Source organism: Oncorhynchus gorbuscha, linkage group LG05 (genome assembly GCF_021184085.1).
Source record: "Oncorhynchus gorbuscha isolate QuinsamMale2020 ecotype Even-year linkage group LG05, OgorEven_v1.0, whole genome shotgun sequence".
NCBI classification, from domain to species: Eukaryota; Metazoa; Chordata; class Actinopteri; order Salmoniformes; family Salmonidae; genus Oncorhynchus; species Oncorhynchus gorbuscha.
Window position 1 is genome coordinate 59339778 of NC_060177.1, and position 23878 is coordinate 59363655.

A 23878-nucleotide genomic window follows, 5' to 3' on the forward strand; every position below is an offset into this window, starting at 1 on the left:
CAAAGAAATCCCATTCATGTGTAAATTGTCATTACAAATGGCTGTTCGCATTTCACAGTATGATAACTTGTCTGCTGGGTCTCGCAGCATTTGACAGCAGCACTGGAAGTTTTCCTCCGCTTGTTGTCAGCCCAGGTTGTATTCCCACTCTCACCGTTCTATTTAAATACATTTATTTCTGGGATAGAGATGGGGTGAGGGAGGGAAAATGAGAGAGGTGAGAGAGAATAAAGGAGCCTCTTTCTCTCAGACAGGTGGCCTGGTTCATGTCGCCGGACCCCCAGGGGCCCCTGGAACAGAGTGTGTGAGAGAGAGGAGGGACTAGTCTCTCAGCGATAGCGCTACACAGGTGGTGTGAAATGCAGCCATCTCTCCTCACCTGAAATATTCAGATTCTTCCGGTGGCGGAGCTTTGATCTTCCCTCAATCGACAAGGGAAAATGGAGGGAATAGGGGGAAGAAAACGACAAAAACAAGAGGAAGATCAGCACACCTGAGAACCAACATATTGTTTATTCTGTCTTAAGAAAATGTCAATCGCAGGTTGTCTATGTTGCACTGCTCCTCTATAGTCGTTTTTGGTGAAAAGTGGGCCAACATGGTGATGATGGTGATGACTCGATTTGTACAACTTTACCAAGTGTTCTCTTCTCCTCACGCTGAAATGAGTGGTTGGTTTCTGACAAAGAAGCAGTCCATCGCATTCCATTCAAAGGAAAACAATCATTGTAGGAGCATCATTAATTATTTATATATACTGTGTGTATATATACTGTGTGTGTGTGTGTGTGTATATATATGTATGTGTGTATATATATATATATATATATATATATATATATATATATATATATATATATAGATATATATAGATATATATATATATATTTTTATATATTTATCTATTGATTTATTTATTTAAGGTTTTTATCCTGAGACATTGTGAGTCAAATCTTTTATCATTCACATCCAGTCACTATTTTACCTGCTGGCCTGTTGAGGTTATAATGTTTTCACTCAGGTTTCAACCTCCCGGCTTGCTGATGAATCCAGGGAACGTCTAATCAGTCAGTGGCCATGTATTACAGTATGACAAGACATTCTGATTGTAACCACAGACTTGGAGAGGACGAGAACAATGGCCTGGCTTAATGATGATAAATAAGCTCTTCTAATTGGCCGTTCATTTAGAATGTCCATTCATAGATAGCTGTTTGAAGGTTGTAATTGGAGGACATTTAAATACATCCCTATGATTCCTTTTAGATTCAGTGGAGGGGCTATGTTAGTGCTGTAGTTTTTATTTGTTTGAATTTTGAAGGTGCCTAGCTAGGCTGTTTGTATTAAGAAGACCGTATTGGTCATGTGTTTTCCTGTGTTATCAGTGGTTGTGTGTGCATGCTTGCGCATGTGTTTAAAATGAGGGAGAACCGTTGACTGGCCGATCTGCTTTGGTGCATCAGGCGCTAAAAGTCCCTAAATGAAGCTGGGTACGACTAATAATGTCTGACAACACCAGTCACACCTTTTGCTGATGGCTGTAACGCTCACGCGCCTCTCATCCCCTTTGTAAGATTTGGCATGCTGTTTGAAGACAGCCTGACTGACTGGGGATTAATTATTGTGGATGATTTATCAGGTTTACTAGTCCAAGGTTTAGAAAGGTGTCAAAATCAAATGAGATTTTCAGAGTTGAGTCTACACAAACTGTACAGCACCACCAATTTCTCATTTGTATGTACTGTACTACTAGCTGCACAGTGGACACTGGTACCAATCACTACCTTGTTTTTATTTATATTTTATTTCACCTTTATTTAACCAGGTAGGCTAGTTGAGAACAAGTTCTCATTTTACAACTGCGACCTGGCCAAGATAAAGCAAAGCAGTTTGACATATACAACAACACCGAGTTACACATGGAATAAACAAACATACAGTCAATAATACCGTAGAAAAAGTCTATATACAGTGTGTGCAAATGAGGTAAGATAAGGGAGGTATGGCAATAAATAGGCCATGGTGGCGAAGTAATTACAATATAGCAATTAAACACTGGAGTGATAGATGTGCAGAAGATGAATGTGCAAGTAGAGATACTGGGGTGCAAAGGAGCAAGATAAATAAATAAATACAGTATGGGGATGAGGTAGTTGGATGGGCTATTTACAGATTGGCTATGTACAGATGCAATGATCTGTGAGCTGCTATGACAGCTGGTGCTTAAAGCTAGTGAGGGAGATATGAGTCTCCAGCTTCAGTGATTTTTGCAGTTCGTACCAGTCATTGGCAGCAGAGAACTGGAAGGAAAGGCGGCCAAAGGAGGAATCGGCTTTGGTGGTGACCAGTGAGATACACCTGCTGGAGCGCATGCTACAGGTGGGTGCTGCTATGGTGACCAGTGAGCTGAGATAAGGCGGGGCTTTACCTAGTAAAGACTTGTAGATGACCTGGAGCCAGTGTACTTTGCGGTGGGTGATTATGAAGTGAGGGCCAGACAACGAGAGCGTACAGGTCACAGTGGTGATTGGTCTGAACACACTGGACACTCTGGTACCAATCACTAGCTTATGGTCTGAACACACTGGAAACTCTGGTACCAATCACTACCTCATGGTCTGAACACAGTGGAGAGTGGATTAGTGGAAAGGAGAGCAGCTCCTGCCAAGCTGAGTGAACAGAGAGGTACTATAGTAGACAGTGGTCTAGAGATGTAGAGAGAGAGACAGATGCAGGGAGGAAGCAGCCAGGTGATAGCTGCCTCCCCCCAGGCTCCCCATGCCTACCCTGTCAGAGTGTGTTTGGGGGAGGTTGAAGTTCCCAGGGCCAGGTCACAGAGGTCAGTCAACAGCCCCTCCCTCCCGGCTCCCTCTATGTCTGCAAGTCTGGACCAACCATCCACAAGAAGCTGCTTGGCTGTCGGTCAGTCGGTCGGTCGGGTCGGCCCAGGGAGAGAAGCCAGATAAGGGATCATCTTCCATCTTTCATATGGACAGAAGCCGGCCAGGCGTGGCTCTGCCTGCCCTGAACCCCCTCTCCCTCCACAGCCTTGTTTTTCTTTTTTCTCCGCCCCTCAGCGGCTGGGGGGTGCCAGTAATAACGTTGAGACCAGACTAGACTGCAGTGATCGGGGCCATTGATTGTGGTGATTTGATTTATTGATCGATCCCCCTCTCAAATGTGGCGTCTGAGATGCAGGGCTAATCTGAGACGGCTACGGACTCTGGTGTCTTACAGAGAATAGGAGGTGATACGGAACGTGTGAAAGGAAACTACACTCATCTGAATCACACACTGGACCCTGTGCTGCCTTGCTTCGACCACTGTGTGCATGTGTCTATGTTTGTGTGTGTGCTCTTTTGTGTGTGAGCTTGCATGCAGTGTGTGTATGTGTGTGCTTGATTCTCTCTTGGTGTGCGTATGCAGTGGGGGTTGTGATGTAGTAAAGTCACCAGGCAGAACAGAGTGGATCTATAAATTGATGGAATTCAAAGCCTCCAGCATCGATTACCATTATAACAAACAGCAGCACACAGAATGTCTGATTATTTTTAGACAAAGATTCTGTGCTCTCAGCAGCAATTCTGCTGATACTGTCGCACTTTCAGACATCTGCCTATGATTGCAATTAGATGGGATACAAAAAGAAAAATAATATCTCCATTTGCATTTTCCCCTCTTTCCTCCCTGCCCGATTCTTTTCCTATTTCATTTGTGCTGCCCATGCCCACTACGCAATATAGTGCTTGTGACTCAGTCTAACTTATATTGCAATATCTTAGTCATTTTCTTTCTTTGTGGAAGGCCAACAAACTGCGTACAACCACAGACGTAATCAAGAGGAGTAGCTTTAATGAATCAATGTCAAATGTAGACTGCTGTTCTACAATATAGTAGCTTCACATTTGTACTGTCGTTACTGTTGTTGTATGTATTTTGTGTATTGAATGTGTTTATAGACTAACGTCAGTGGATGTAAATGATTTGGAGTGGGATTGATGGACTAACAAGCTTTAATAAATATTCATACTATTTCTAATGGCTAACATCAATGCTGGCAATGGTCCAATAGGGATTTGTTTCATAGCATTGTCGATATATTATAGTACCAAACGCATTATATTCCTGAGATCATCTCTCCCCTGCTTTATCACCATTACCCAACATTTGTCTTGTCTTGTTTTTCCTCTCCCTCCGTTGGGTCCAATGAGACCACTCCCTCCGTTGGGTCCAATGAGACCACTCCCTCCGTTGGGTCCAATGAGACCACTCCCTCCGTTGGGTCCAATGAGACCACTCCCTCCGTTGGGTCCAATGAGACCACTCCCTCCGTTGGGTCCAATGAGACCACTCCCTGCAGTCTTTTCCGCAACACAACACACATATGCATAAATACCTGACCCGCTCAATGCTGTGTGACTGGCTGTCTGTCAAGACATGTGATGGCTCCTCCACAGACGCTGTTCTCAGCAGGGCCCAGCCTGGGCCTCCCCATCACTCCTTCCCTCAGGACCGGCCTGCCCAGCATCCCCCCCTTACCCCCCTCCTCCTCCAAATACACCCCCTCCCTACGCCTCCCCACCCCAGCGACAGCTCCGCCCTCCCTAGAGGAAACTCATCAATTACGGCTGGATGTTTGACTGGCAGAGGCTTAATGACAGGAGCTCGGTATTGACCCGACTGCCACATACTGAAAATTCGGTCCCGATCGCCTTTTTTAAAACCTGTCAAACGATTACTGGGAAATTCTTCTTTGCCTAGGGAATGGAACTTGCTTACTCCCTCTATTTTCAATGTAGGCAATCAGGAGTATAGGACCTCTAGATTTATGTGTGTTGTTGTTGTTTTGGTTTCTCCATGCAGATATAAGCTTAGCATCATGGAGATGGATAAGTGAATCTTATCAGAGATCTCAAAGTTGCCCAAAGCTCAAGTTGGAATGGATCAGATTTGATTAGTGCGGTGAAAATCTTGAAGAGACTTGAAGTACACTATGTTTTATAGTTGCTCCATCATCCGTCTCTTCAAGAAAACCAAACAGGCACACAAAATGTTCTGCTTCAGTTCCCTTCAAGAAAGTGGACAGACAGCAGGTTTTATTTGATGTGCTGTTGCCCAGCCTTTTCAGAAAGGCCAGGGAACTAGCTATTGTTGTTTTACTCCCATGGGAGTATTCACTGTTCTCATTGCTGAAGTCACTTACAACTGAATGGAAACGGAAGTCTGTTCCCTCACTGGTATATGTAAGATGCAATCAAAAGCAATGCTCTGCTATGATGCCATTTGATATGTTTTTAGAAGTGTTACACTCCTTGTCCAACACTGTAGACTGATGCTTCCACTTTTGCAATTAATTAACATGGAGAGGACTTTGAGCATACTGCAAACACTGTACTATACACTCTACTTACAAAATACCCACATAACTACCATGTTTATTTATTTATTTGACCTTTATTTAACTAGGCAAGTCAGTTAAGAACAAATGATTATTTTCAATGACGGCCTAGGAACATTTAAATACTATACATATGTTGTTGGACTGTTCATGTGAAGCAGGACCAGAAATTGTTGTCAACTTGACTGAATGAGGCATCAATATGATTTGCTTTACTTTCCAGCCTCTTTGTCAATGAAGCAAGCACTGGGCAATTCAGAATCAGCACTATAGTCCACACAAAGCCACTTCTACCAGGATTCTCTCTCAGCCAAATTAGCTGGTGGTCTAGAGCTGCTTGAATCTGTTGGAGGTTAGCCCACTCCTCACAGCCAAGTCCCAAATCTCAGAAAAATCCAATTCTAGATGTGGTAGAAGGGCTGACTGACGAACAGTGACTAGATTGTAGGAGTGCAGGCAGTAGGGAAACAAATAGGAATATGTTTCTTACCAAAATACAATGCTTGGTTTTGCCGTAAACATCAGGATTGCCAATCTCCAATCTGCCTCTTAAAAGTATTCACACCCCTTGACTTTTTCCACATTTTGTTGCGTTACAGGCTGCACTTAAATTGGATTAAATTGATATTTTGTGTCACTGGCTTACACACAATACCCCACGTCGAAGTGGAATTATGTTCTTAGAATGATTTAACATTTTATTAAAAAAATGAAAAGCTGAAATATCTTTAGTCAATAAGTATTCAACCCCTTTGATATGGCAAGCCTAAATAAGTTCAGGAGTAAACATTTGCTTAACAAGTTTCATAATAAGTTGCATGGACTCACTCTTTGTTCTTTGATTTGATTTGATAAACAATAATCTGTAAGGTCCCTCAGTCGAGCAGTGAATTTCAGACAGATTCAACCACAAAGATCAGGGAGTTTTTCCAACGCTTCGCAAAGAAGGGCACCTATTGGTAGATGGGTAAAAATACAACAACAGACATTGAATATCCCTTTGAGCATGGTGAAGTTATTAATTACACTTTGGATGGTGTATCAATACATCCAGTTACGACAAAGATACATGTGTCCTTCCTAACTCAGTTGTCGGAGAGGAAGGAAACCAATCAGGGATTTCAAAATGAGGTCAATGGTGACTTTAAAACAGTTACAGACTTTAATGGCTGTGATAGGAGAAAACTGAGGATAGATCAACAACATTGAAGTTACTCCACAAAACTAACCTAAATAGCGTAGTGAAAAGAAGGAAGTCTGTACAGAATAAAAAATATTCCAAAACATGCATCCTGTTTGCAATAAGCCACTAAAGTAAAACTGCAAAAAAATGTGGCATAGAAATGAACTTTATGTCCTAAATACAAAGTGTTATGTTTGGGACAAATCCAGCACAACACATCACTGAGTACCACTCTCCATATTTTCAAGCATGGTGGTGGCTGCATCATGTTATGGGTATGCTTGTCATTGGCAAGGACTAGGGAGTTTTTTTAGGATAAAAATAAATGGAATATAGCTAAGCACAGGCAAAATCCTAGAGGAAAACCTGGTTCAGCCTGCTTCCCAACAGAAACTCTGAGACAAATTCACCTTTCAGCAGAACAATGACCTAAAACACAAGGCCAAATATAAATATTGTCTGATAATGATCAACAACCAACTTGACAGAGCTTGATGAATTTGACAAATAATAATGTGCAAATATTGTGAAATCCTGGTGTGCTAAGATCTTGGAGACTTACCCGGAAAGACTCTCAGCTGTAATCGCTGCCAAAGGCGATTCTAACATGTATTGACTCAGGGGGTTGAATACTTACTGTATGTACTGTAAATGAAATATTATTGTATTTAATTTTCAATAAATTTACAAACGTTTCTAAAAACTTGTTTTCACTTAGTCACTATGGGGTAATAGTGTGTCGGTGGATGATAAAAAATATATTTAATCCATTTTGTATTCAGCTTGTAACACAACAAAATGTGGAATACGTCAAGAGGTATGACTACTTTCTGAAGGTCCTGTAATTACGTTACAAAGGGATGGGCCAAGGGGTATGACTACTTTCTGAAGGCCCTGTAATTACGTTAGAAAGGGATGGGCCAAGAGGTATCTGAAGGCCCTGTAATTACGTTAGAAAGGGATGGGCCAAGAGGTATGACTACTTTCTGAAGGCCCTGTAATTACGTTAGAAAGGGATGGGCCAAGAGGTATGACTACTTTCTGAAGGCCCTGTAATTACGTTAGAAAGGGATGGGCCAAGAGGTATGACTACTTTCTGAAGGCCCTGTAATTACGTTAGAAAGGGATGGGCCAAGAGGTATGACTACTTTCTGAAGGCCCTGTAATTACGTTAGAAAGGGATGGGCCAAGAGTATGACTACTTTCTGAAGGCCCTGTAATTACGTTAGAAAGGGATGGGCCAAGAGGTATGATGAAGGCCCACGTTAGAAAGGGATGGGCCAAGAGGTATGACTACTTTCTGAAGGCCCTGTAATTACGTTAGAAAGGGATGGGCCAAGAGGTATGACTACTTTTGAAGGTCCTGTAATTACGTTAGAAAGGGATGGGCCAAGAGGTATGACTACTTTCTGAAGGCCCTGTAATTACGTTAGAAAGGGATGGGCCAAGAGGTATGACTACTTTCTGAAGTCCTGTAATTCCTAGAAAGGGATGGGCCAAGAATTACTTTCTGAAGGTTAGAAAGGGAAAGGGATGGGCCAAAGGGATGACTACTTTCTGAAGGCCCTGTAATTACGTTAGAAAGGGATGGGCCAAGAGGTATGACTACTTTCTGAAGGCCCTGTAATTACGTTAGAAAGGGATGGGCCAAGAGGTATGACTACTTTCTGAAGGCCCTGTAATTACGTTAGAAAGGGATGGGCCAAGAGGTATGACTACTTTCTGAAGGTCCTGTAATTACGTTAGAAAGGGATGGGCCAAGAGGTATGACTACTTTCTGAAGGCCCTGTAATTACGTTAGAAAGGGATGGGCCAAGAGGTATGACTACTTTCTGAAGGTCCTGTAATTACGTTAGAAAGGGATGGGCCAAGAGGTATGACTACTTTCTGAAGGCCCTGTAATTACGTTAGAAAGGGATGGGCCAAGAGGTATGACTACTTTCTGAACGCCCTGTAATTACGTTAGAAAGGGATGGGCCAAGGGGAATGTAATCCATTCGGACTCTTGGAGAAAGTCCTGAGGCAAAGGACTGTTTTGAACAAAGGCATAATTGTCACCAAGGGATATCAAATAAGACTCGTCAATGGGAGCATTCTGTCGCTGGTTTTGGAGTGAGAAAGATGGCCTCTTTTCAAGGACCAATACAGGAATCTAATTACATCAAGATGTGATCAAATTGAAGGGTTAAAATGCCTTCACTGGGAATAAGTAGAATAAGTTAAATGTTTCAAATATGGAACTGGAGTTTTATCCCTAGGTTTTCACTCTCTTTTTTGGCTCGTGATAATTTATTAAATTGCCTTTAAGTAAGACTGGAGATTAATTAAAACACAGTCAATTGAATTTTCCAGCATATATAAATTCACTGTGGTAATTGAATCCCCCACTCCAGTTTTATATTGTATGCCAGCAGTTACAAGGGAATACCTTCATCAAATAAAACCAGTCCAAGAGGAGAGGAAAAGAGATGGGATTGAAGAGGGACAAACGTTGTTTGCCTCAGTGGAGACTTGTACTCTAGGAAGATTTGAGATGTGGGTTTTTTTGGAGCTGGAAATTGGATGATTGATCAGTTGAATTTGTGGATGGCATGTGGTATGGTGAGGCTTGTATAAATCGCTTTGGATGTTGATAGGGTGGAGTTTCAGTTCTAACAACATGCAAGTACTGTATCACCAGGTATTGAAGTATCTATTTGATATCATATATTCAAACAATATGAATTGTTATTAAGGCATGATTTGTTACACTAGGGAAAGGGGATACCCGGTCAGTTGCCCAACTGAATGCATTCAACCGAAATGTGTCTTCTGCATTTAACCCAACCCCTCTGAATTAGAGGTGCAGGGGGCTGCCTTAATCAACTGTCCAGAGAGCAGTTGTTGTTGGGGGTTAACTGCATTGCTCAAGGGCAGAACAGCAGATTTTTCCACCTTTCCGGCTCTGGGATTTGAACCAGCAACCTTTCGGCTACTGGGCCAATGCTCTGAACCGTTAGGCTACCTGCTAATGGGGAACATTTTAGTGACAATATTTGCACCGACGGTTATGGATGAAGATTGTCATGAAAATAAAATAACCACTCATAACCAGGCGTTTACATACCGCTGCAACAGATCCACAGATGATGCAATCTCTGTTGCACTCCACACTGCCCTTTCCCACCTGGACAAAAGGAACACCTATGTGACTCTGTACCAGTACTCCCTGTATATAGCCTCCACATTGACTCTGTACCAGTACTCCCTGTATATAGCCTCCACATTGACTCTGTACCAGTACTCCCTGTATATAGCCTCCACATTGACTCTGTACCAGTACTCCCTGTATATAGCCTCCACATTGACTCTGTACCAGTACTCCCTGTATATAGCCTCCACATTGACTCTGTACCAGTACTCCCTGTATATAGCCTCCACATTGACTCTGTACCAGTACTCCCTGTATATAGCCTCCACATTGACTCTGTACCAGTACTCCCTGTATATAGCCTCCACATTGACTCTGTACCAGTACTCCCTGTATATAGCCTCCACATTGACTCTGTACCAGTACTCCCTGTATATAGCCTCCACATTGACTCTGTACCAGTACTCCCTGTATATAGCCTCCACATTGACTCTGTACCAGTACTCCCCTGTATATCGCCTCACTACTGTTATTTTATTGTTGCTCTTTAATTATTTGTTTTCTTTTTCTTTTTCTCCCAGATTATTTTAGTAAATACTTCAACCTTTTTTCTTAACGGCATTGTTGGTTAAGGGCTTGTATTCAGCATTTCACTGTGCGTACTACACCTGTTGTATTCGGCGCATGTGACAAATAAGATTTGATTTCAAATTGTTTTCTCTTAATGTCAGTTGAGAGGCCATGACAATGTTGTTGTTTTGGCTCTCTACTCCAATCACTTTGGATGACCTTTTTGGAGTCACTTTTATTGTAAATAAGAATAGAATATGTTTCTAAACACTTCTACGTTAATGTGGATGCTAGAATGATTACGGATAATCCTGAATAGACCGTGAGTAATGATGAGTGAGAAAGTTACAGAGGCATAACAGCATACCCCCAAAATATGCTAACCTCCCCTGTTATTGTAATGGTGAGAGATTAACAGGGTATGATAGTTGTGTCATTGTTCACGATTCATGTTGGTCTATCCGTAATCATGGTTGCATCCACGGTGTTCAGAAACATATTCTATTCTTATTTACAATACAATCTACTCCAAAATGACACAATACATTATTTTCCATTCATTTCAATTTGGGGTGCTACATTCTCTGAAACACAACCAAAACAAACAGCAAATGCATCCAACAAGTTTGTGGAATCACAGACTTGATGTAATCATGCCGTGCCAGGAATATGAGACCAAATACTAAACTGACTACTTTAATACACATACTGTATACACTACATGGCCAAAAGTTAAACATCTCATTCCAAAATCATGGACATTAATATAGAGTTGGGCCCTCCTTTGCTGCTATAACAGCCTCCACCCTCCTGGGAAGGCTTTCCCCCAGATGTTGGAACATTGCTGAAGGGACTTGCTTCCACACAAGAGCATTAGTGAGGTCGGGCCTGATGTTGGGCAATTAGCCATAGCTCGATGTTGGCGTTCCAATATATCCCAAAGTATGGTTTTCGATGGGGTTGAGGTCCGGGCTCTGTGCAGGCCAGTCAAGTTCTTCCACACCGATCTCAACAAACCATTTCTGTATGGACCTTGCTTTGTGCACAGGGGCATTGTCATGGTAGAAACAGGAAAGGGCCTTCCCTTCACTCCAGAGAATGCGTTTCCACTGCTCCCGAGTCCAATTACGACAAACTTTACACCACTCCAGCCGAGGCTTGGCATTGTGCATGGTGATGTTAGGCTTGTGTGCGGCTGCTCGGCCATGGAAACCCATTATATGAAGCTCCCGATGAACAGTTATTGTGCAGACGTTGCTTCCAGAGGCAGTTTGTAACTCGGTTGAGGAAACCGTTTCAGCACTCGGCGGAACAGTTCTGTGAGCTTGTGTGGCCTACCACTTTGGGGCAGAGCCATTGTTGCTCCTAGATGTTTCCACTTCACAATACCAGCACTTACAGTTGAACAGGGCAACTCTAGCAGGGCAGAAATTTGACGAACTGACTTGTTGGAAAGGTGGCATCCTATGACAGTGCCACATTGAAAGTCACTAAGCTCTTCAGTACGGGCCATTCTACTGCCAATGTTTGTCTATGGAGATTGCATGGCGGTGTGCTCGATTTTATACATCTGTCAGCAATGGGTGTGGCTGAAATAGCCAAATCCACTAATTTGAAGAGGTGTCCACATACTTTTATGTAGTGTAAGTGAATCTGTCCCAATACTTTTGGTCCCCTAAAATGGGTGGACTGTGTACAAAAAGTGCTGTAATTTCTAAACAGTTCACCCGATAAGGAGGAAAATACCCTCAAATTAAAGCTGACAGTCTGCACTTTAACCTCCATAGTCATTATAATTTCAAATCCAAAGTGCTATTCAAATGGTTATTATGGCTGGCTTTAACTGTCGTCTAAACTTCCATGACCGTCCCAGCCCTACCTGACATCAATGTAAAGATGTAGGAAGGCAGTGGAAGAGAGATTTGAATAAGGAAGAGGCTTCACTGTTATCTGTGTTTATTGTGGCAGAAAGAACGGACAGTGCTTTATGTTTGAATCTTGTCTGGGCTTGAAATCAGCTCCTCGTTTCTCCAGGAAGCTCTGTATTTGTTTATAAGGGTATTTGTCAGGATATTGGGTCCTTCCCACGTGACTCTGCCTTGTTTTTCCTTTTTCTCTCCTCTCTCTTTCTCCACACTCTCTCTCTCTTTCTCCACTCTCTCTCTCTCTCTCTCTCTCTCTCTCTCTCTCTCTCTCTCTCTCTCTCTCTCTCTCTCTCTCTCTCTCTCTCTCTCTCTCTCTCTCTCTCTCTCTCTCTCTCTCTCTCTCTCTCTCTCTCTCTCTCTCTCTCGTCACTCTCTCTCTCTCCACTCTCTCTCACTGGAGTTTCATGGTTGTTGCAAGCGTATTGATTATTTCAAATACTGATTATCTAAAAGGCTTTCAGCTACTGTAGGCATTGGATTTATTTTGGCTTAATTATTTATGGGCCAGGGCTTGCAGTAAGTATTACCGCTATAAGATCATGAAGGATTACATTGTTAATATTCAGCAGTGTATTTTTATTTATGTCACCTTTAAGCTGCACTGTATGACTGTTGGCAGCCTCTCTAAGTGCTGTCTCTCTCTGCCTCTCTTTTTCTAACTCTCTCTCTTTGTCTGTGTTTATAGAGGGAGCTAAACTCAATAGCGTCTGAGCTGGCGGGGCGACAGGAAGAGAGCGAGCACTCCCACAAGCACCTGGTGGAGCTGAGCCGGGAGTTCAAGAGAAATGTTCCGGAGGTGAGTGCCCCCCCCCCCCCCCACCCTGCCCCTTTCACCCTCCAACCCCGTGCCTTCTCCCAACCCTGCCATGAGTTCTGCGTGTCATTCGGCTCGTCTCCGCTCCACTAGGCAGACTGACTTTCTCAGTCTCTGGCAGTGTTTGAGCCCCGCTTACCTACAATATGTGCCTGTAATTTTGTATTTATTTTTCAAATCTGCTTTAGTGTATATCATTGGCGCACAATGCTTGGGACAAGTCAGTCATTACCCCACCCCCTCCTCCAGGTCTGCTAAGGTTTAATTGAGACCCTGTGGCCTATAGCTAGGTGTTGTTCCTGGGATCTCCCAGTCAGACTACAGAGCCCCTATCCCTGTGTGAGAGTGTGCTGTAATCTTGTCAGTATAGTACAGGTGCAGAAGGCAGGATCAGGCTGTCACCACAGGCAGACCAATCCCCTTACTGGGGGCTGACTGAGAGCCAGGAGGAAGGGAGCGGCTGGAGTTTGTACAAGCTGGAAATCCCCACTTACAGACTCTCACTCAAACTCCTCAGCTTTTCCCAATTTATAACACCCCCCCCCATCTTCCTCCCTCCCTCACACTTCAGCCCAAACCAGAGATGTTGCTTCTTCTGCTGGAATTTGTGCTAAAGTAAAATACATCTGGTATCAAACAGCATTTGACATTTAACAGTTGTCCATTAGACATTTGGCAGTTGTTCGTTAGACATTTGGCAGTTGTTCGTTAAAATGGTCCATAACAAGTATAAGCATGTTCAATGCTATTGAGACAAATTACAATACAAAGTGCAGTAGAAGTCTTTCCCAGTCCTCACCAGGGCAATTGGCTTCTAATGTCTCAAAAATGGTAAGCATTTGTTCTGTTTGTCTGTATTCAGGAAGTCCGGGAGATGGTGGCTCCTGTCCTCAAGTCTTTCCAAGCTCAGGTGAGTCTACTTCTCCTTGTCCATGTTTTGCCGGTGGGGCTTTGACGTGATTTAGAGAAACATGACCACTACATCCTGACACAAAAAAAACTCAGCACATGAAACTGTGGCCTTGGATGGATGATAGGGTGGGTCCGGGATAGAAATGAATGTGTAAGGACCCCGTTTTCATGTTACACTTCATCTGATCCTTATTGACTGGTATCTTCTCTGTCAAAGTGGAGTAGCTCTCTATCTGCCATTAGATGATCAGATATCTGGCTACTCATATTCTCTTCCCTGAGACAAGCCCTCATTTCCTGTTTTGGATTGTGCATTCTCAGTGCCCACTCTGACGCTGCCATATTGAAAAAGTCATCTGATACCTACCAAGGCTCTGCTCTAGCCATTAAACCAAGGTCATAAATCACATTTGTGAGCTACGTTATGGTCCACAAAGCAGAGGCATATTGAAGTGATACCGCAAATAATGTTTCCAGTCTACCTCTCTCTCCTCAACTAACCTGAAAGCTGAATCACAAAATATGATAACACTCTGCGTGGATTTTCTGGTTCTCATGTGTGATCATAGTCGACGTGTTCTTTAAAAGTGGTTTGTAATTATCTATGCCAGAATGACCGTCTGTTTTGTCTGAAGTCATTGCTGATATGTGAGGTTGGTGCCAATGTCAATTAAATTACTGTGACTGCAAAGGCAGAGACCTCAAAATGCTGTATCTAAAGGGCCCTGATGTATCTTTATTGTGCTTAACATGAACCTAGGGGACTCATTTGAGCACTATTGATGTTTGACAACTGGGAGCAAAGATGTTTGGTCAGTAAACAAAGTAGGTAGCTGATAATTAAGGAGGCCTCTGTTTTGAAGGAAGAAAGGTATCAATGCTTCCACTGGAAGTGTTTGTAGCAGTAGTTATTTAGTAGAACGACTATGAAACGGTCAACTCTAGTGACTTTTTAAAAGGACATTCTTCCCATTGTATAATACAGTTTTAGGGTTTGGGTCCCCAAAGCTCCCTTGCCACCCAGGTAGCGCATATGAACACGTCATAAGCCAGGTAGCCAAACCTAAGCGGGCAGGTTTGGCTACCTCACTGGCACAAATGGCTAAAGAACCTTTAGAACGATGTTGAACTCAGACAGAGCTAAATCACCTTTATAAATTACACGGACAGATTATTGAAAGTATGTTTGGTAGAAATGCTATGATGTGGGGGGCACTAATTTTGAATGCAGAAACACTGAAAGGTCTGCACCTCTACTTTGGATAACTCTCATCAAAGTGCAGATTTGAAAGTAAATTGTACTAGCTACCTACTGTATATACAGTCATTCTCAGCTATCTTCAGAAGGGACATTTTTTTGCCAGAAAAAGTATGCATCATCATAAATAAAACCCCTGGTGTTTTCTGATACACTTTGACCTTCCTGCTTAATGTCAAACAGCTTGTGGAGGCTTGTGAACTTTACCCACCAGTAATCTGCCAGGCCTTAGAGTAAAGCTGTGGGAGTTATACCTGCTGCTTCATGTGAGAAGCACAGTAAATAGGACTTGTAATTGCAGGAGCTTGTTTGGCTGTGTGTTTTGGGATACACTAAAGCTCCTCTACAGCTGCACCGAACAGGTGGTGTATGAGTCACAAGCGTGTGTGTGTGTGTGTGTGTGTGTGTGTGTGTGTGTGTGTGTGTGTGTGTGTGTGTGTGTGTGTGTGTGTGTGTGTGTGTGTGTGTGTGTGTGTGTGTGTGTGTGTGTGTGTGTGTGTGTGTGTGTGTGTGTGTATATTTGAGAGATCTGCTCCCCCCTCCTCGCCCGGGGCTGTGGCCCAGAGGAGTCCCTTTTGGTATTTGGACCCTCATCATGGCACTTTTAAAAGGGAAGTTTCTCCCTTTGAAGTGTTTGCGACATGACAGGCTCTCTTTCTTTTCTGTTTCATTTCAATGTACCCCTCCTACTTTCTCTCTCATCCCTCGTCCGATCTCGTCTTCTAATTATCGTTAACCAGGCGACTGATTAGAAACACGTCGACGGCGACCTAGTTTTCACAGAGCTGAAGCACCAGAAAGGGTTAATCCCAGAGCTGGTGGCTGTCATTGGTCGCTTCCCTCCTTCTTCTCCTTCGTTCCTCTTTTCTTTCTTTCCCTGGAAGTTTGCTAATGAGGTCCCGTCAGAGCTTGGGAGAGGTGTTAATTTGGCCTTGTGAAGTGGGAAGGAGATTAAGGACAGTGAGGAGCTGAGTTTACGGCTTAAAATACACCGCTGTCCTTATTAATCCACTGGGCCCTGGGAGACCAGCGTTTTTGGTTTTATAATGAACACTGTCTTATAATGAAGGTAATTTTAATAAAATTTACTGCAGAGACAGATGAGATGGTACGTGTCTCCATGGTCTCCGGCACACCTTTGGGGCTGGGGGATATGAGTTATTTCTCAAATAACCGATCGCAGGAGAGAGAGGCCTGTTGGACTGGGCCTGAGCCTCGTTTAGCGCCGTGTGCCGTTCACACAACTTTCACACAACATTCCCTTGCCATCTGACTATACGGTATTGCAGTCTCCACCAAGCCTACATGGGATCCAAGATGCAATTTACACCTCGCTCTCATTTTAGAGTGTAAATCCCCCATAAGACTTCACCTTCTCAACAAAAAACTGTGATGGAATTCTGGAATCTGTTGCCTGTGGATTCCTGTGAGGCTATGTTCTTCTTCATACAGCTAGATACTGTAGATACAAGACACTGTAGATACTGGCTTTGAATTGTTGGGGATGTCAGGCCCAAATTAACCAGTCATCAAATTTTCCCCTCTTCTCTTGATGTCGTTTGGTAACCTACTCAGAGTAAGAAAACAGCAGCCCGGGACCCTAATTGAGGAAACTTGCTTTACAATAATCCGAGGAGTAATTTAGCGTGCACAATGAGCACATCTTGCGTTGCGCAGATGGAGAATCTGATAAATAGTTTGTAACGTGTAATTAGCTTCTCTGCCGGTTACATACCATTAACCCCTCGAGCTCAGGAATCATTATTGGCCCTCATTATCAGCCAGAAAGGTACAATCGAGCTGACTAGACGTCAAAACATCAAACAGCTATTAATGCAATGCCGACTGAGGGTTGGATGGGCGACACCTGTTTTCTAACTGTGCCATCTCTTGCCCTGAGGTTGTGGTGATGATATGTGGAGTAAATGTTGATCATTCTCTAGGAGTAAGGAGTAGGCTATGCAATGTAGTGCTCTTACAGAGAGGAGATCATCCTAAATCTCTTCAAGTCAATAGCAGATATATTGGTAGAATTCTGTACAGGTGTATATTGGCAACTTGATCACCCGGGTAGGTGCTACACCGACATCAAGGGTTTTACTGGTAAGAGGTGAAGAAATGACAGCCGTTCATAAAGCCATCTCTATTAGGAATCTAGGAATTCATATCTGCTTATCATGTTACACATGTGTTTTTATCCAAGCTCCATTAATGAGCATGTTATGAATGTGAATTTCAATACCTTTCCAATCAAGGCATATAGGTACTTCAGACGTCTGCAGAGACACCAGTCTATCAGGCGATATGAGACCGATGTCCTGCAGAGACACCAGTCTATCAGGCGATATGAGACCGATGTCCTGCAGAGACACCAGTCTATCAGGCGATATGAGACCGATGTCCTGCAGAGACACCAGTCTATCAGGCGATATGAGACCGATGTCCTGCAGAGACACCAGTCTATCAGGCGATATGAGACCGATGTCCTGCAGAGACACCAGTCTATCAGGCGATATGAGACCGATGTCCTGCAGAGACACCGGTCTATCAGGCGATATGAGACCGATGTCCTGCAGAGACACCGGTCTATCAGGCGATATGAGACCGATGTCCTGCAGAGACTCCAGTCTATCAGGCGATATGAGACCGATGTCCGGCAGAGACACCAGTCTATCGATATGAGACCGATGTCCTGCAGAGACACCAGTCTATCAGGCGATATGAGACCGATGTCCTGCAGAGACACCAGTCTATCAGGCGATATGAGACCGATGTCCGGCAGAGACACCAGTCTATCAGGCGATATGAGACCGATGTCCTGCAGAGACACCAGTCTATCAGGCGATATGAGACCGATGTCCTGCAGAGACACCAGTCTATCAGGTGATATGAGACCGATGTCCTGCAGAGACACCAGTCTATCAGGTGATATGAGACCGATGTCCTGCAGAGACACCAGTCTATCAGGTGATATGAGACCGATGTCCTGCAGAGACACCAGTCTATCAGGCGATATGAGACCGATGTCCTGCAGAGACACCAGTCTATCAGGTGATATGAGACCGATGTCCTGCAGAGACACCGGTCTATCAGCCTCCTGTTGCAGACCTGCACATAAACCCTGAGCCCAGAGCCTGAACCCAGAGCCTGAACCCAGAGCCTGAACCCAGAACCTGAACCCAGAGCCTGAACCCAGAACCTGAACCCATAACCTGAACCCAGAACCTGAACCCAGAACCTGAACCCATACAGAGCAGAGCGGGCAGCACTGCCGCTAGCCAGGTAGAGACTCAGACACACACTCTTTGATCATCCATCGAGAGGAGACCAGTCCTTCCTCTTTTTGATGAATTCCTGAAGGAAATGATCATTCGTCTTGAATGTATAAATATGTTATGAATAGTGGAATGAATCAAAGAGTAAAGGATGATAATTAATTATGGCGCTGTGATAAAAAAAAATCTGTGCGTGTTATGACGCAAGCTTCCTCCATGTCATTACGAGAGGCTCTATAATTACCTTTCTGCCCGAGCCAGCGCTCCTGGCTGTGCTGCCGGTGGCGAGAGCGACGCTGCGCTGCGGCTAACGGTCGTAAAGCTTTTCCCTGCCTAATTGTCTGAGGGGCTCTATGGCACTTTCATAGATGAGGGACTGCGCCGTTTGTGAAATGCAGCAGCGATGCTCCCGCTTAAACAGCTCAATGAAGACCGATCTTCGTCATGAACAAAATTGTCTGGATATAAGGTGCAGATAGGCTGATCGGATGGTCAGATGATCGGATGGATCGGTGGGGTTGGGTTGGTTAGTAGAGTCCTCATCTCATGGTAGGTGTCTTTAACGGTGAGGTTGGCACAGTGTTGAAAGTGTGACTTTGTCCAGTAAAACACAATGTGGTAGCGATAACCCCCCCCTTCACAAAATTCAACAACACGATTTAATCTCCAGAACAATGCAATGAGGTACGGTAGCTGAGATATCTCTGGATGTGACCCATTCCAACTCCCCTGTCTGGCTGGATCTGTCACACCCTACCATGTCCATTTTCACCAAGAGCTCGTACTGGGCTCATGAGGCGGTTCAAATGCGGTCTCCACCTACCTCTGCTGTCTGTCTGTCTCAGGCTCATTGAGCAGCCAGCCAGCCAGCCTAGGTCCATACAGGAACTCCAGGCCATTAGGTATGAACAGCACACATCGCACCTCCGGCCGATTGTTGGGAATATAATGGGCTGCAGTAGCCATGTAAACCAGAGACACCCTCCACCCATGTCTAGTGGAGAGAGGGTGTGGCTCGAAGCACCAATAGGAGCTCATATTTAACATGACCTCCCACCTCTCATCTCCAGTGGCGCTCCACACACAGCCCTCCACTCACCTGATGCAGCAGTAGTGCTCCCATTAAGAACATACTGTATTGTACTTGTCATGCTTCTGCCTTGTGGAGTTATTTTCTCTGCATTTGAATTACTGTCATTAATATAGTTACAGTAGCCAGTAGAGTAAGAAAACACGTATTGGTTAAGAGGTTCAGTCGAATCTCATTTATTTTTCCAAGCATGAATTACTGGGTTAGAATATAATGTCCCTCGGCCCAGGCAGTCTGTTCTGTGGAAGCAGTCATCTCTTTCTTCTGCTTCCTTTGACACTGGTAATAATTAGTGTTGCAGCTCTGCTAATTCAAAAGTCCATACACAGAGACCTAGGGAGTCGTGTGGGACATGCCACAGAAGAAGACCCAAAGCACAGACTTTTAGATATGACTCTCTCTAACGTATCTTCTTCTTTCTTGACTGATGATTTGATTCAGTTGTGTTTGGATTCCTCCTCCTCCATCAGCCTCCCAGTGTTAGTCTCATTACACCTCTCAGTGTTAGTCTCATTACACCTCTCAGTGTTAGTCTCATCATACCTCTCAGTGTTAGTCTCATTATACCTCTCAGTGTTAGTCTCATTATACCTCTCAGTGTTAGTCTCATTACACCTCTCAGTGTTAGTCTCATTATACCTCTCAGTGTTAGTCTCATTATACCTCTCAGTGTTAGTCTCATTACACCTCTCAGTGTTAGTCTCATTATACCTCTCAGTCAGTGTTAGTCTCATTACACCTCTCAGTGTTAGTCTCATTATACCTCTCAGTCAGTGTTAGTCTCATTACACCTCTCAGTGTTAGTCTCATTACACCTCTCAGGTTTGTCTCATTACACCTCTCAGTGTTAGTCTCAATACACCTGTCAGTGTTAGTCTCATTACACCTCTCAGTGTTAGTCTCATTACACCTCTCAGTGTTAGTCTCATTACACCTCCCTCTCAGTGTTAGTCTCATTACACCTATCAGTGTTAGTCTCATTACACCTCCCAGTGTTAGTCTCATTACACCTCCCAGTGTTAGTCTCATTACAACTCTCAGTGTTAGTCTCATTACACCTCTCAGTGTTAGTCTCATTACACCTCTCAGTGTTAGTCTCATTACACCTCTCAGTGTTAGTCTCATTACACCTCTCAGTGTTAGTCTCATTACACCTCCCAGTGTTAGTCTCATTACACCTCCCAGTGTTAGTCTCATTACACCTCTCAGTGTTAGTCTCATTACACCTCTCAGTGTTAGTCTCATTATACCTCTCAGTGTTAGTCTCATTACACCTCCCTCTCAGTGTTAGTCTCATTACACCTCTCAGTGTTAGTCTCATTACACCTCTCCCAGTGTTAGTCTCATTACACCTCTCAGTGTTAGTCTCATTACCTCACCCAGTGTTAGTCTCATTACCTCTCCCAGTGTTAGTCTCATTACACCTCCCAGTGTTAGTCTCATTACACCTCTCAGTGTTAGTCTCATTACACCTCCCAGTGTTAGTCTCATTGCACCTCCCAGTGTTAGTCTCATTACACCTCTCAGTGTTAGTCTCATTACACCTCTCAGTGTTAGTCTCATTACACCTCCCAGTGTTAGTCTCATTACACCTCTCAGTGTTAGTCTCATTACACCTCTCAGTGTTAGTCTCATTACACCTCCCAGTGTTAGTCTCATTACACTTCCCAGTGTTAGTCTCATTACACTTCCAAGTGTTAGTCTCATTACACCTGTCAGTGTTACTCTCATTACACCTGTCAGTGTTAGTCTCATTACACCTCTCAGTGTTATTAGTCTCATTACACCTCCCAGTGTTAGTCTCATTACACCTCTCAGTGTTAGTCTCATTACACCTCCCAGTGTTAGTCTCATTACACCTCTCAGTGTTAGTCTCATTACACCTCTCAGTGTTAGTCTCATTACACCTCCCAGTGTTTGTCTCATTACACCTCCCTCCCAGTGTTAGTCTCATTACACCTCCCAGTGTTAGTCTCATTACACCTCCCTCCCAGTGTTAGTCTCATTACACCTCCCAGTGTTAGTCTCATTACACCTCTCAGTGTTAGTCTCATTACACCTCCCAGTGTTAGTCTCATTACACCTCCCAGTGTTAGTCTCATTACACCTCCCAGTGTTAGTCTCATTACACCTCTCAGTGTTAGTCTCATTACACCTCCCAGTGTTAGTCTCATTACACTTCCCAGTGTTAGTCTCATTACACTTCCAAGTGTTAGTCTCATTACACCTGTCAGTGTTACTCTCATTACACCTGTCAGTGTTAGTCTCATTACACCTCTCAGTGTTATTAGTCTCATTACACCTCCCAGTGTTAGTCTCATTACACCTCTCAGGGTTAGTCTCATTACACCTCCCAGTGTTAGTCTCATTACACCTCTCAGTGTTAGTCTCATTACACCTCTCAGTGTTAGTCTCATTACACCTCCCAGTGTTTGTCTCATTACACCTCCCTCCCAGTGTTAGTCTCACTACACCTTCCAGTGTTAGTCTCATTATACCTCTCAGTGTTAGTCTCATTACACCTCCCAGTGTTAGTCTCATTACACCTCTCAGTTTTAGTCTCATTACACCTCCCAGTGTTAGTCTCATTACACCTCTCAGTGTTAGTCTCATTACACCTCCCAGTGTTAGTCTCATTACACCTCCCTCCCAGTGTTAGTCTCATTACACCTCCCAGTGTTAGTCTCATTACACCTCTCAGTGTTAGTCTCATTACACCTCCCAGTGTTAGTCTCATTACACCTCCCAGTGTTAGTCTCATTACACCTCCCAGTGTTAGTCTCATTACACCTCCCAGTGTTAGTCTCATTACACCTCTCAGTGTTAGTCTCATTACACCTCCCAGTGTTAGTCTCATTACACTTCCCAGTGTTAGTCTCATTACACTTCCAAGTGTTAGTCTCATTACATCTGTCAGTGTTACTCTCATTACACCTGTCAGTGTTAGTCTCATTACACCTCCCAGTGTTAGTCTCATTACACTTCCCAGTGTTAGTCTCATTACACTTCCAAGTGTTAGTCTCATTACACCTGTCAGTGTTACTCTCATTACACCTGTCAGTGTTAGTCTCATTACACCTCCCAGTGTTAGTCTCATTACACCTCCCAGTGTTAGTCTCATTACACCTCCCAGTGTTAGTCTCATTACACCTCCCAGTGTTAGTCTCATTACACCTCCCAGTGTTAGTCTCATTACACCTCCCAGTGTTAGTCTCATTACACCTCTCAGTGTTAGTCTCATTACACTTCCCAGTGTTAGTCTCATTACACTTCCAAGTGTTAGTCTCATTACACCTATCAGTGTTAGTCTCATTACACCTCTCAGTGTTATTAGTCTCATTACACCTCCCAGTGTTAGTCTCATTACACCTCTCAGGGTTGTGCTTGAGGATGCGGTTGTGATATGTCTGCGCATCCCAGTTGGTGATATTCATCATTATTGCAGCGTGTTTAGATATAAGGATTCACACCAGGTATAGAGAGAGAAGGGGCTGATGTTATAAATAGCTACTTTCCTCTCTAGCCATGTGGAATTGATGAGTTTCAGCACATTCTGCTCTGCAGTGCTGGGTTTAATTTCTATAGTCCTGACAGCACAAACCTCTGACCCCGGAGACGCCACGCCTGAGTAACGATACTGTGCAAATGTTAGCCATATTTGAGGATGGACGCACACAGAGGTGTCTGTGCTGTGCTGCTCTTACAGGGCCTCAGACTGCCCATACATCCTCTCCCTGTAAATCTCCTACCACCATAACAGCCAGCCACTCACATTCCCTCACACTCCCTTACCCACCCCTATTGACAAACAGGTGATCTCTGAAACACTCACTCCTCTCAACTCCTAACTAGCATGCTACTGTAGCAGATACCCATAGACTTCCAGTCATTGCGCTAGCGCTAGTTAGCGTTGGCTCGCAAAATTACCTCAGACTTCCTTCATACTGGACACGAGAGACATAAAAATGCTATACAGAGTTCTGGAGAAGTAGGTAATTGCCAAAATCTCGACATATTCGAAGTCAACTGACTTGTCATGAGACAGGCGTTAGGCTCCCCCAAGCACCCCAGTCTGAGATCAGAGCAGAGTAAAGTAGCCGTGTTCTGGGGATGCTCTGACTCCTGGCTGGCATCCTCTCAGCTCCTGGCAAGAGCACAGTCAAATTAGCCAATAAAAATGTGTGAAATCGGTGGCTCTGCGCCGGCGAGGACATGCCAGGAGAAATAAACATCAGCGTTCGTACAACCAGGAAAAACCCATGTGAGGAGGAAAAGGCGGAACGGGGAGTTGCTCCACCAATTCCACATTGTGATGCTGTGATT

General features: G+C 43.9%; 1 protein-coding gene across 1 annotated transcript in view; it reads left to right on the forward strand.

Moving 5' to 3' along the window:
- LOC124036191 (homeobox protein cut-like 2) overlaps positions 1-23878 on the forward strand; it is a 126571-nt gene that overhangs the window by 47444 nt on the left and 55249 nt on the right. The window contains 2 exon segments of the mRNA XM_046350435.1: positions 12892-13002; positions 13883-13930. Of these exon segments, the coding sequence (XP_046206391.1) occupies positions 12892-13002; positions 13883-13930 (159 nt within the window).